The following is a 14,033-nucleotide window of genomic DNA, read 5'->3' on the forward strand; positions in this document are numbered from 1 at the left end:
AATATTGTGATTTTTTCAATTGATCAAATTGGATGATTCCACTGCAAAATTTTTCGTGAATTATGCTTTCAATTTGTAGAATCTTGCTGGTAAATGAGTTTGCAGTGGGAGCAAGGGGAGAGTGAGTAAAAAGTGGAGTAAGTGCACAGCATAACGGGGGCTCATTTATGTAAGACTTACCTCATTTTTAGGCAATTATGACCCACATAATTGATTCTAAAGTACTTGATATCATAATTAATTGATTGACATTTTATCAATAATTAATTAGGATCTCGCAATAGATAATGATTGACATCCTGATTAATTGAATGACATTTTGTCAATAATTAATTAGTATCTCCCATTTGTTAATGATTAATTGATATTTTATTCAATCAGTTAATCAATCAATTAGTCAGAAAAAGTTATTTTCAGCTATGAATTTTGGCAAGATTTCCTTGATGGAAGGAAACCCTAGGAATTTTTGTATTTGCTAGTAAGGGTCCCTAGCCTAGTCTATAAATATTCTGTGGTATTCTATCAATTGTACACTTTTGGGTTAGACATAGGTTAGAAGATCTTGATTCTAAATTCTCCTTCTACTTTTCCTTCTTCTACATATTTTGTTTTCTTAGAATAGACAGGAAGAAGTCAAAAACACAAGAAAGATCAACTTGTGTTTGACAATAATGGTTAGAGGCAAGTGTATTTAGATTTTAACTGCGTAGTACATTCATATGTACATAATAAGTTTAACATGTGGTATCAAAGTCAACCTCTAACCATGTTGTTCAACTTATAATTTCATGGTTTATTGGTAATCTGATAAAAGTTTTAGAGAGTCGTATCAAGTTTAAACGAATCGAATTTAATTTGCGATGGGATCTATGGTCCATTGTCTCAATAATTAAGATTTATTTACTAATCCTATGTATATGTATCATTCATATGATATTTTATTTGGTTATGCAATTCATCCAGATTTCCTCCAATAATCGGTTGTTATTTGGAATTATGTAGCATTTTGTGCACTACACTTAGGTTCATTTATCTCATATTATAATGTCAACATTAGTATGATTGATTACATTTAAATTTCAGAGAATTTCCTCTATAAAGTGTGTCTTGCATCTCAATTGTTTGATGCATGAAGTATTTTAATCACATAAAGGTTGATGGTTAAAAATGAATATTAAAAAAAGGAAATTATGAAATTCTTTTGTCAAAATACAGACTTTTTGCTTATTTTGATATCTGTATAAAGTCTAGCACACTTTATGTTTGAGAGTAGCCATAGCATCTCAAACATTGGTGTACTACAATTTTGATCACATATAGTTTAGTGATTAAAATCAAGGATTTCTAGTCAACAAGTTGACTACTCGTTTTCTATGAATTTTCATTAGAAGTTTTCTTGCATCGTATATTTGGGAGTAGCAACAGTATCTCAAATATGTGGTGTAAATAACTTTAATCACATAAGATTAAGTGATTATAAAAAGAAAGGAAAATTCAATGAAATTCAATCAACATAAAGTTTTTTGACTATTAACAAATAACAAGATGCCATGCTAAGAATTTCACTTTTACATTACATATTTGGGAGTAGCCACAGCATCCCAAATATTTGATGAGAAAAGTTTTTCATCACATACAATTTGGTGATTGAAATCATGAATTTTTAGTCAACATATTGACTAGTTGACAATTTTTCTTATAAAGCCATATACTTAGGAGTAGCCACAGCATCTTAAGTATATTGGTGTTTGGAGAAATTTTGTATTTCTTTTTCACATATTATTGAGTGATTAAAGAAATTAAAAAAATGGCATCTATATCATCAAGTTGCAATTAATTCATTGAGATAGTTATCCAGCCCCACAGGGAGGTAATTATTTTGGTGAGATTAATTGACATAAGATGGTAAATTAGACAGTCAATTAAGAGATATTTTTATGCCCACGGTACGAATTATTTCTTTAATTCTTTGTCCTAGATTACTAGTCTTATGATTAAGTAAAGTAAATTCTATGCATGTTTGCAACCTTTGTCCATAGAAAGTTTTGAATTTAGTATTTAAATTGACATAAGGTTGATTCAAAATAAAGGTACAAATTTTCATAGCTTTTTTATGATATAGTTCTGGATTGTTAATTCAGTGTTTCATTCCAATGATTTTATGGTTCTTATTAGCTTGATTTTTAAATTCATTCTCTTTTGTTTTGGTGCAAGTTTTAAATTAGCACTTTCATGAGAATAAACAAACCATTCTCATAATGTGGATATATTTGCTAATATAGAGGTTGAGTATGAGAACTGGGAGCTCGATTGGTCACGGCACGCCTCCTTAGGAGCCGTTTCCAGTGCCCGCTAGGGTTCGAGTCTCATGGTTAACGTGTTCGGGGGGATGGGGCCTCTCCTCTCGCGCCGGTGGGGGATTAGTCGGGTCCGATTTATCCGATGGCCCGGATACCCCCTCCGTCAAGAAAAAAAAAAGAGTATGAGAACTGGGAGCAATTTAATAGTTTGTTCATTTTGTCTCATATTCATATAAAATAGGGTTCAAACCCTAATTATTTATAGTTAAATCTTGCATGAAAACCATAAAGAAATTGTCACAAGTTTTAACTAGCACCATTAGAAGACTTTCTTTTGTGACACTTAAATATTGAAGCGTATTTTAGCACATTTCTTAGAGTTGAGAATTTTGCTATATCATCAATTAAAGTCCCATCACATTGGGATTGAGTTATTTTTATAGCATTTCATTCTTGATTCTTTCTTGTAGAATTTCTTAACCATTCAAACCTTTATAATACACATAAGGATATATGGTTAATTACTTGTTTTAACCATGTGTATTAAGAAAGGATAAAGAGGTTAAGAATTAAGAGAAACTCAACCTTCATGAAAGAAGAAATGGAAAGAAAGGTAATTTTGTTCTCATTAAGTCGAACAGCAATAAAGACCAACGTTGTTTGTAAGAGAATGATATTTGATATTTGACCTTGAGAGAAAGTAACTCAAAAGAAAAATCTCAATTGTTGAGTATTATAAATTGTGATATATTTGGTGAATTGGCTAAAGCTGTCAATTTACGCTGCTAGTATAATAAGTTTCTGATTATATGAAAAGTGAACAAAAGTTTCTTTATAGAAACTAAAAAAAATGTTCACATAAAGATAAGTGATGTATTATTGCTCATTTCAAGAAAATTTGTTTTCTTATTACTTTAGAATTTCTATTTTTAAATTAATTACTATTGGGTATGATTATGAACCTCATTATCCAATAGTAAATTTTGAAAATAGTGAAGTTATTAATTCTAAAGTTTTCAGTACCATCTTTTGAATTGAGCAATATACTGCACTTGACCACAGTAATTATATTGGCAGTAAGTATGTTTATCACTAGGGAAACTCCTTAAATTTTGGCATAAGAGATTGAGATATATCTCTATAATGAAATAAAGAGTTGATAAATCATAAATCTTTAAATATTTTAGATTTATTGACTATAAAATTTCAGGTAGACTGTATAAGTAAAGCAGACTATTCAACCATTATGGATGCCATAAGAGTTTCATTATAGCACCAATATTTTGTGAATTATTTTCTATCCTTTTTGATTGGTGAGAGATATTTATCTCATTATTAGGTAACCATTCATCAAATATAAAGTTCCTTTCTTATTTGATAAAGGATCAATATTTGATACCTCTGTAAGTGTTCAAATGAGAAAGGAAATTTGAAATTTGAGGGATAGAAAATAAAATGAAGGCACACAAAATTAGGGGATTATCCCATATGTGCTCATTTTATAAATTCCTTAATTATGAAGCATTGCTAATGAGTAAAAGCAATGCTTGATTAGTTACATCCAAATGATATACCTTAAGGAAATAATGAGATAGTTGTGGGTACAGCATTTTGACAATCTTTATATCTTGTGAGTAATGCCTTGAAATTGAAATATATACTTAAACAATTTCCTCTAATATTGTTTAAACACCACTTTGATTATGGTATGGATGGAAATCAAGTTTAAAATATTATGTTTAGTTTTGTGAGGGTAATCAACCTACACATAAAGAAGTTGTACAAAGGAAACAAGGCTCTTACTTCAAGAAATTTAGATTCCTTTACACTTTAAGAATTATTAGAACTGGAGATTTAAATTTATTAAGAACATGAAGTAAGTGGGAGTGTTTTGACTCTAGAATGGAGTTTTGAAATGGTAAGGATTCATATTTTGACTTTTTGCATATGGAAAATTGGTAGCTTTTGTCAAAATAATTATTTAATTATTTTAGAGAAGCAATCAATTGAAAAACTCCTTGTCAAATAAACACATAAAGATAAATCCACTTTGAACCTACTGGTTGACTTCTCTTTGAAACAGTAGGAGGCAAAATGTTCTCTATAGAGAATTGAAGTTCTCTGGTTACTATGTTGCATACCTACAAGAGTTTAAGGATGAATTGGGTAATGTTTTTATAAGGTACAAATGGAGAAATCTCTATTTTCAGGAATAATGTCACAAATTACCACAAAATCTCTACCAAATTTTGAGAGATTTTAATTAGGGTAATTATGACACTAGTAACTCGCTATTAGAGTTACATTAGATAATTATGAAAACAAATGCCCTTAATGTGACTCTTGATAATTAGGTGTACACATGTGTCACCGTAATACATTTGTAGAGAATGCAATTTAAATTGTTTCTTCCCATAGTATATTAATTTATTCTTCATTTGATCTTAGAAGAATTTTTTCTAGTAAATTAATATACATTAAGGTTAGTAGGAGTAATACTATAAGAGTTTTTCTCAATCATGATATTTGTGAAACCCTTCTATCATTGATATTCACAAAATAGAATGTAAAAGATAGTTAATCTAACTTAAAACCTTCATGCAAGAGTTTAATTTCTAGACTCAAAAGCAAGCAAAGAATTTCATAATTTCTTTATAAGTCATATTTCCAACATCAAGGAAATAATAAGTTATAGGATCCATTATTTCCTGATTGTTAGATCACTAAATCGAGCTCAAAGCCTAACAATCAATTCGGCTCGACTCATTTACTAACCTGTATTAGTACCAAACTTATATAATATACATGCAATTCGATGCTTAAATTCAACTGATTATGAAACATGTATCACTTAATAGATTTACCAAAATAATATTTTAGCATTTGAATTTCTTAGTGTTCAGATTTTAGATTTTATTTTTCAGTTTTACCTAACACCCTTTTGTCTTCTTCGAGTGTTCGGCGGATGAGTTCTAGAAGGAATCTAGAAATTTCGTGCGATAAATGATGCGTGAAAACTGAGCAATGTTTGGTAAGATTTTCCTGTCAATTCAGGTCACAACTCTTTTCGGGGTGCCGATCTTTAACGTTTACCAATGGTATTGGTATTTGTTTCTGATCCACAGTTAGTTTCATTAACGTTGATGTATTTGACCACCATTGCCGGCTCCATTCATTTATAAGTAGAACCTAGTCCTGCAGTCGCTTCTTCTCTCGCCTCCCCATATTTGTTTTTAAGTAACAAAACCAACCAACTCTCTGCAAATGGATTCTATTTTTGGGAGAAGAGCACTAATTTGATAATTGGTTTGTTTGCATTGTATTTATTTGCTTGTATCATCAATACATTTTTTAACTACCCTTTTATGTCACATACATCAAATAAAAAACAGTGTTACAGTATTTTTTTTAAAAAAAATATCCCAAATAATTTATTATCCAAACATAGACAAATGTTTCATGTAAATTCTTCACCCGAGAAGGAGGTATGGAAACAAAAAATGAATATTTTGGAGGGTAATTCTTAGCTGTCATTTTATTTGTTCCTATTGTTATGAAGCTTTTAAGATAGAGTGCTTATTAGTGAATAAGTTCAATGAACGTAACCATGGCAGCCGAGACTGCCCCCCCTCCTCCGGGTGGGGGGCTGTCGGCCTCTTCCTCCCCCTTTAGGAAGAAGGCCTTCTCTGCATTGTTTGAGCCACAACCGACGTCCGAGGTAGTGCAAGTTCAAGCGAGGATGACAACACACCGTGGAGAGCCTGCGGTGGTCTTCAGTGCGGCTGACATAGCAGTGGTTGCTGCTCCATTCCGCTACACTTTGGTTGGGAAGTTCTCTAAGGGGCGGCCGCTGCTGCCTGACCTGAGGAAATTCTTGTCGACTCTTGATTTGAAGATTACGGCGACTGTGGGATTGTTAGATGATAGGCATGTGTTGCTGAAATTTCAGTGTGAAGCGGATTTCCTTCGCGTTTGGGGACGAAGTTTGTGGTATGTGAATGGATCCCCCATGAGGGTTTTTAAGTGGACATCTAAGTTCCATGTGAACAGAGAGTCTTCCCTTGCTCCCGTCTGGTTTAGATTGCCCAAACTCCCAATTCACTTATTTGCTAAGCCATGTCTATTTCATCTTGTCTCCTGCTTGGGTACGCCGCTATTCGTGGATGCGGCTACGTCTTCGTTTTCGCGACCGAATGTGGCGCGGGTATGTGTTGAGGTGGATCTGCTCAAATCGATTCCGTCGAGGGTGTGGGTCGATATGGGAGATGGGGATGGTTTTTGGCAGGTTCTTATCCCTGAGAACCTCCCTAATTATTGCAGCCACTGCTATCGTCAAGGGCATGGCGAGAATCATTGCCGTGTGAAGCACCCTGATTTGCGCTTGCACAAGACGCAGGAGGATCTGGTCACAGGGGTGATGGGCGCAAAGGTTCGCTCCTCACCAGCTAACACGCAGCGTACAGAGGATGAGGAGCGAAGGGGGGTGAGTGAAGGAGATGGGGTGAAATCTGGTGCGACACAGAATTCGGGTAAGAGCCATTCCGAGGGGTCACTGCACGTTGACACCCCTACTACTGCTGTGGGAGATGCATCGTGCTTACTGAACCAGCTTGGAGGGTCTACGGTTGTGCTTGTGGAGAAGGGGATAGAGGCTGCTGCTGATGCCATTCTTCACGCTATGGCTGACCGCGTGATTGGCGAACCAGAGGAAGTGATGGAAGGGACTGCTAATACGGGAGAATTGGCGCTGGTGGAGCTGAACGTGGTAGCAGGCCCAGGCATGATGGAGCCCATAGAGGGGGCTGCTGTGCCAGGGCAAAACTGCAACGAAAAAGCTGTCAAGCATGGAAAAGCAAAGTTCGTTGTTGATGACCAAAGGGAGGGACCATGCGATCACATTGCTGGAAATGATTGTGAGGAGTCCCATATTCTAGTGGAGCAAATATTGGGAGATGGTCAGCAGCAAATGGCCGACAATACTTCAATTAGAAATCAAAATGCTGAAAATTCTAATTGGAATAAAAGTGATGGGTCCCAAGCTTTTGAGAAGCAGAATTTGGGAGACGATAATCATCAAAAGGTCGACACCACTGACCCCGACGTTGCCTTACCACTCCTTGTGGTTCCAAGTACAAGTACAAGAACAGAAACGAAAACCACGGTGCCTCAAAATCCAGTGCCAGCTTTCAAAGATGTGTTCGAAGAGGTTAAATGGGAAAAATTACATGGTACACTTCCCCGACCACATCAAATTAGTTTTATTCGTTCAAGTATAACATGCAATAACGACAAAAAAGAAGAAGAGGAAGACGATTCACAACACGACAAACACAAAGATCAAGACCAGAATCTAGTACAACAGCAATTTACCCAAGTGATTTCAAAGAAAGCGAGGAAACAGCTTTCAAAAAAAGGTAAAACAATGCAAACACGTCAAGATCTCAAACCAAATTCCAATGCTCACTCGCAGTCACACAAATGTGGAGCACCCTCGTGTGGATGATTTCTTTGGATTGATCTGTTATGTCTTTACAATTCCTTTATATGTGTGTTTATTTTCCATCATTACATGTTTCTTTTTCTTTAACAGAGGTCAGGTTTGGCCCCCCTCTAATTTGATGTATTTTTTTCTCGGTTTTTAATATATTAAGGGATGGTATCCTTTTAAAAAAAAAAAAAAAAAAAAAAAAAAAAAAAGATAGAGTTTTTTTTATTATTATTTTTGATAAGTAAGAGGTTTTGAACTTTGAACCACATACTTACAATCCCTCCTAACTTATAACCAAGCAAATAGCCCCCCCCCCCCCTCCCACCCCAAAGATGGATCTTTTTCTTTTTTCTTTTTATGTGTAAATGGGAGATTTCGAAGTCGGAACCTCTACTTACACTCCCTCCTTCTGTACCATCTAATATACCCCTCCTCCTCTAAGATGAAGTTTTAAGTGTTCATAAATTGAAAATATGTACAAATAAAGGCATAATAATAATTATTAATTTACAGTGCCCTTTATCTTGTTATTTTAGCTAACTTTGTCATTTATTGGAATTAAATGAGACAAACTTAGAGTTTGGAGTACAAGCGTCTAAAAATGGATTTTAAAATGTAACGTGTCTTAAATCGAAATTTTAGGATGCAAAGCAAGAAAGAAGTACAAGTTTGGAGATTCAAAGTAAAGTTACTCTTATTTTCATTGGTCACTCAAATAATGAACCTAACCTTTATCAAGGATCAAATACAACTCGACTTAATAGATCCCTTTTGCTTGAGTGAGGGACGTGAAAGGTCTCTTCAGTACCTTCCAAACCAACCTCGAACTGCTTAAATAGCGTTCCTCAGCATGCCATCGTCCCCAGACTTCATTCTTTTCCTGATCCTCCACATCAGTTTAAAAAACTCTCCATAACCCTTCAGTTTTAGATATCTCAGAATATTCAAGAATGGCAGAAAAAAGCAAGATTTTGATCATTGGTGGAACAGGATACATTGGCAAGTTTATAGTTGCGGCCAGCACTAAGGCTAGTCATCCCACCTTTGTATTGGTTAGAGAATCTACAGTTTCTGATCCTGTTAAGGGAAAACTTGTTGAAGGCTTCAAGAACTCTGGGGCGACTCTTGTTCATGTAAGCAGCGTTAATTTTTCAATTCATTTGACAGTGTTGTCAATTGAGATTCCTTTTTTTCCCTTTTAGCTGGTGATGCTTGTTTTTTATCTCGATATTGGAATTCTTCCTTGGAGCAGGGTGACTTGTATGATCATGAAAGTTTAGTGAAGGCCATAAAACAGGTGGATGTGGTCATATCAACTGTTGGTAACGGACAATTGAATGATCAGAGGAAGATCATTGATGCAATTAAAGAAGCTGGAAATGTCAAGGTGTGTTGTTTATGTGGTCTTGTTACTAATGATTCTCACTGGGGACTGTATTTGAATACGTTTGTTGTTTTTCTTATGTTGCAGATCTGTAGCTCTGCAATTTAGATAATTATAGGTATTTAATTGTTGAAATATAGTAAATTTTGATAATGCACACGAAATTCATGTGTCGTTCGTAGAGCTTGATGATACATTTTCGGAGTGGAGAAGCAACTAAGATTAATTGGCCAATTTGCTTAATTGAAATTTCAGTCGATTTTAAGCCTATCTATTGGGCAGAGTTAATTGAGGTTCTTTTAGTCATCGTGAAAAACCACAGTGATTTGACAATCTGTGAATTTGAGGAAAAGAATGCAGATTGGAATGAAATAGAGTATAATTTGTGTCAGTTTTTATCTACTATCGTTCCCAAATTCTGACACATAATATGGTGAAATTCTCAGAAATTCTACCCTTCAGAGTTTGGAGTTGATGTGGATCGCCAAAATGCAGTTGAGCCTGCCAAGTCTGCATTTGCAGGAAAGTCTCAGATTCGTAGAGCTACTGAGGCAGCAGGGATCCCTTACACCTATATCTCGTCTAACGCTTTTGCTGGATATTTTCTTCCAACCTTGTTACAGCCAGGAGCCACTGCACCACCACGAGATAAAGTTGTCATCTTGGGAGATGGAAATGCTAAAGGTATGGCATATAATATCACTTGGCTATTTTATTCTTTTTCACCCACTTCACCTGATCATTTTCTTATCCTCTGCTGAATTTATCCTGTAAGAACGTGAATATTGTACTGGTGCTTAAAAATTTTTTTTTTTTAATGTTTCAATTGTAGCTGTTTTTAATGAAGAACATGACATTGGTACTTTCACCATCAAAACTGTTGATGATCCAAGAGCATTGAACAAAGTTGTCTACATTAGGCCTCCTAAGAATAGTGTATCATTTAAAGAGTTAGTGGCAGTATGGGAGAAGAAGATTGGTAAAACTCTGGAGAAAGAATATATTCCTGAGGAACAACTCCTGAAGAACATCCAAGGTGACAAGAAGTTTGATTTCAATTTCCTTAATTCTTTATTGTATGAATTATTAGTGTATGAATGGACCATTTCTTCGCAGAGGCTCCAATTCCGCTCAATGTCATATTATCAATTAACCATGCAATTCTGGTAAACGGTGATACTACCAACTTTGCAATTGAGCCATCTTTCCGTGTAGAGGCTTCAGAGCTTTATCCTAATGTCAAGTACACCACTGTCGAGGAGTACCTTGATCGATTCGTCTAAGAAGTTCATTAGTCTTCTGATTGATGTGGTCATGGCCTGGAATAATTGGCTGATGAACTTGGTCCAAGACTTTGTGTTGAACGTGTTGTAATGATCTTTGTTAAATGCTTCTGCTATATTTGATTTTACTAAATGTATTAGCACAAGTTTCAAAAATAGGAGGAGTTGTTATCTATTATATTGGTATTGAATATTCTCCGAACTTTGCGGGAATAACTTAGTAATGAAACGAGCTGTTTTCCTTTTTCTGCAATGCTTCTACCGCATCTCCTTGCAACTCATTTTATAAGCATGTCAATCTTGTGAATTGCTGCTATTAAATTTCTGACTTTTGTGAAATACAACTCTAATGCGACTGTTGAAAGAATAGGCTTAACAATATGCAATCATATCTGTGCCATTGCCGTTGTGGTTTACTTTGTTGATGAACAAGCAACTTGAAGTTTGTTGAGTTGTGGCTTGGGGGGGATTTTTAGAATCCTTCCTGCTGTCAAATTGTCAAATCGAGAGTTCAAATCCTTTGTTCGGTAGTTGGAGAATGAAAAGTGTGTGGGAAAGAGCGGGAGGGTAAAAAAAAAAAAAAAGACATTTGTGTGGGGAGGAGCGGAAGGATTTAAAAAAAGGGTACAATACAAAAAATATCCCCTGTGGTAAATTTAATACACAGGAAAACCTCCCGTAGTTTCAAAATATACAACATAATACCCCGTACTTTGAACTAAATTGTAAAGGTGACGGAATCCGTTAAACTTAACGGAAATGACTTATTGGAATCTAAAAAAAAATTTTATACCTAATTTTTAACAAATATACCTGTTCTACCCCTTAACCCTCAATTCTCTCTATCTAGAAAATAAAACAAATGATTTTTTTGCGCTGTCTTTTACTTAATTATATTAGGGCATTTTGGTAATTTCGTCCATTTCCGTTAAATTTAACGGATTCCGTCACCTTTACAATTTAGTTAAAAGAATGGGGTGTCGTGTTATATATTTTGAAACTATGAGGGGCTTTTCTGTGTATTAGGTTTACCACATGGATTTTTTATTTTTTACCCTAAAAAAAAATGAAAAAGACGTTTGTTGAGTCATAGGTGCATAATTATTGCTTTAAACCCACCAAGCCTATGATTGTGTCTGGTTGTTGTTCAATGAAGGGATGCTTTTGAATTTCGCTCTTTGCTTGTTTCTTTATTGAGATATAGTAATGATGTCAACAGCAAAACTTTGTTAAGGAACATTTAATGGAAGAAATACCAGTGGCCCGCGCATGGTGTTTATAATCTCAAATACGTCGCCTTTGAACTAAAGCATGGTGTGTTTCATCCATTTCATATAGATTCCGGTCTCCAATTTTCATGCCTTATTTTCTGGTAAATTGTTCAGTAAGTAGTCTCTTTGATTTGGCTTTGGCCAATATTCACCAAAATGGATCCTTTGATTGGTCGGAAGCAACTTATAGATGTTGTTGTGGACCCTTCTCTGCATCCCAATTATTTGTTACGTGACAATTTGTTCCACTAAAACCCTGGAGAATGACATTGAACTTTTCATCAGAACCTTAGAATTTGGGCTTTAGCTTTGTAAATTACAACCATCTTCTATTTTAACTAATTCTAAATTCTATTATAGTTTCTAATTTTTAAAGGAAAATTTCTCTAATAACTTAAATATGTTATAAAACTAATAAAATAAGCTACTATAATATCAAGTGAAATATTGGAGAAAGAAGTAGAGAAATGGAGAGTGATATTCTTATATTCCAATAAGATACAAAAGTCATTCCAAAGGGTGTCAATGTACCTCTATATATAGGTACTACAAGATTAAAGGAACAATCAATCCTATTAAACACCCACTATTACAAGAATATGAAGAAACCTATGAAACGGTTCTTCCACTACATGAATAGATTTATGGATTGTAACTTCTATACATAATGTAACCATAAATCAAGAATTAATCCTCTTGGGAATACAAAGGGACATCCATACTTTTAATTGTTTCATAACACTCCCCCTTGGATGTCCATTACACAAAGAATATGCCTCGTTAAAACCTTACTAGGGAAAAATCCATCGGGACAAAAACCCTAGTGAAGGAAAAAGAGTACACTATTCTTGTGTATTAATTTCTCCCCCTGATGCAAACATCATTTGAGATCTTTTAATCGTCGCATTCCAATATTCTTCGCCAATTGTACTGAGATATGGTACTTCAGGACCAAATATCTCTTCATCTTTCTCTCACGATCTAAAAGGATCTTTATTAGGATCTAATGATCTGACAACCATTAGAGTACTTAATATATGTGCCTTATCCATATAAAAACGCTTTAATACCTTCCGGGTATATGCAGTTTGGTGAACAAAAATTCCACTCTTCAAATGTTCAATTTGTAAACCAAGGAATTTTATTTTTCCAAAATCTTTGATATCAAATTCCTTCTTCAAATATTCAACATTATTTTGATTCTCTTCAGGAGTTCCAATCAAATTTAGATCATCAATATATATAACAATGATCACAAAATTTGATCCATTTTTCTTGGTAAAAACATATGGACATATTGGATCATTGGTATAACCTTCTTTAGTCAGACATTCATTGAGGCGATTATACCACATACGTCCAAATTGTTTGAGCCCATACAGAGACCTTTGTAGTTTAATAGAATAAATATTTTTAGAATTTGATTTGTATGCTTCAGGCATGTTAAATCCTTCGGGGATTCTCATATAAATATCATTTTCAAGATTTCCATATAAATATGCAGTAACGACGTCCATTAGACGCATATCTAATTTTTCATTTACTGCAAAACTCACAAGATATCTAAATGTGATAGCATCCACTACAGGTGAATACATTTCATCATAATTAAATCCAGGCCTTTGTGAAAATCCTTGGACTACAAGTTTTGCTTTATACCTCACAATTTCCTTTTTCTTATTTCTCTTTATCACAAATACCCATTTATATTCTATTAGTTTTACACCTTCAAGTGTTTGGACTACAGGTCCAAAAACTTTTTCTTTTAACCAATAAATCCAATTCAGATTGGATTGTATCTTTCCACTTTGAACAATCATTTCTATACCGACATTCATCAACCGATTTAGATTCATGATCCTCATCAACTTCTATAATATCAAGTGCTACATTTCATTAGGCTCCAATTAAATTTTCTATGATTTCATTCTCTTCAGGAGTTGGCTCTTCAGGAGCAACCTCTTCAAGAGGTTGAATTTTATCATGACATTTATTTAATCTCCGGAGTTATTTGAAATCAATTTATACCTTATTTAGATAGGCCGGCCTTAAATTTATTTGTAACACTTGTACATGTCCTTCAGGGACATCAATTTTAACCAGAGTATTCCCTGCAGGAATAGTTGATTTAATGGCTCATCTGGAGTCGATAAATATATCTGGCAATTGATTTGCAGTTTTCAGCAAATGAATAATTTCTTGAACTTCCAGTTCACGTTATTTTGTATGAGGATCGAGGAAATCTAATTTTTTTCAGATGATTTCCTTTCGATTGATTTCTTCCTCCCCCTAATGTCGGGAATCGTA

General features: G+C 34.5%; 1 protein-coding gene across 1 annotated transcript; it reads left to right on the forward strand.

Moving 5' to 3' along the window:
- The first annotated feature begins 8,645 nt into the window (after positions 1-8,645).
- LOC113775524 (isoflavone reductase homolog TP7-like) lies at positions 8,646-10,708 on the forward strand. The gene is made up of 5 exons (XM_027320443.1): positions 8,646-8,921; positions 9,041-9,175; positions 9,619-9,856; positions 10,005-10,208; positions 10,289-10,708. Exons 1-5 carry the CDS (start codon positions 8,739-8,741, stop codon positions 10,453-10,455), a joined length of 927 nt encoding a protein of 308 aa, XP_027176244.1. The 5' UTR covers positions 8,646-8,738; the 3' UTR covers positions 10,456-10,708.
- The last annotated feature ends 3,325 nt before the right edge of the window (positions 10,709-14,033 follow it).

The sequence above is a fragment of the Coffea eugenioides genome, chromosome 1 (assembly GCF_003713205.1).
Source record: "Coffea eugenioides isolate CCC68of chromosome 1, Ceug_1.0, whole genome shotgun sequence".
NCBI lineage: Eukaryota > Viridiplantae > Streptophyta > Magnoliopsida > Gentianales > Rubiaceae > Coffea > Coffea eugenioides.

Excerpts from the sequence above, each read along its gene's own strand:
- LOC113775524 (XM_027320443.1), top strand. The coding sequence starts at position 8,739 with ATGGCAGAAAAAAGCAAGATTTTGATCATTGGTGGAACAGGATACATT. Across the intron at positions 9,176-9,618 it reads AAGAAGCTGGAAATGTCAAG|AAATTCTACCCTTCAGAGTT; the intron begins GTGTGTTGTTTA and ends TGAAATTCTCAG. Across the intron at positions 9,857-10,004 it reads GGGAGATGGAAATGCTAAAG|CTGTTTTTAATGAAGAACAT; the intron begins GTATGGCATATA and ends TTTCAATTGTAG.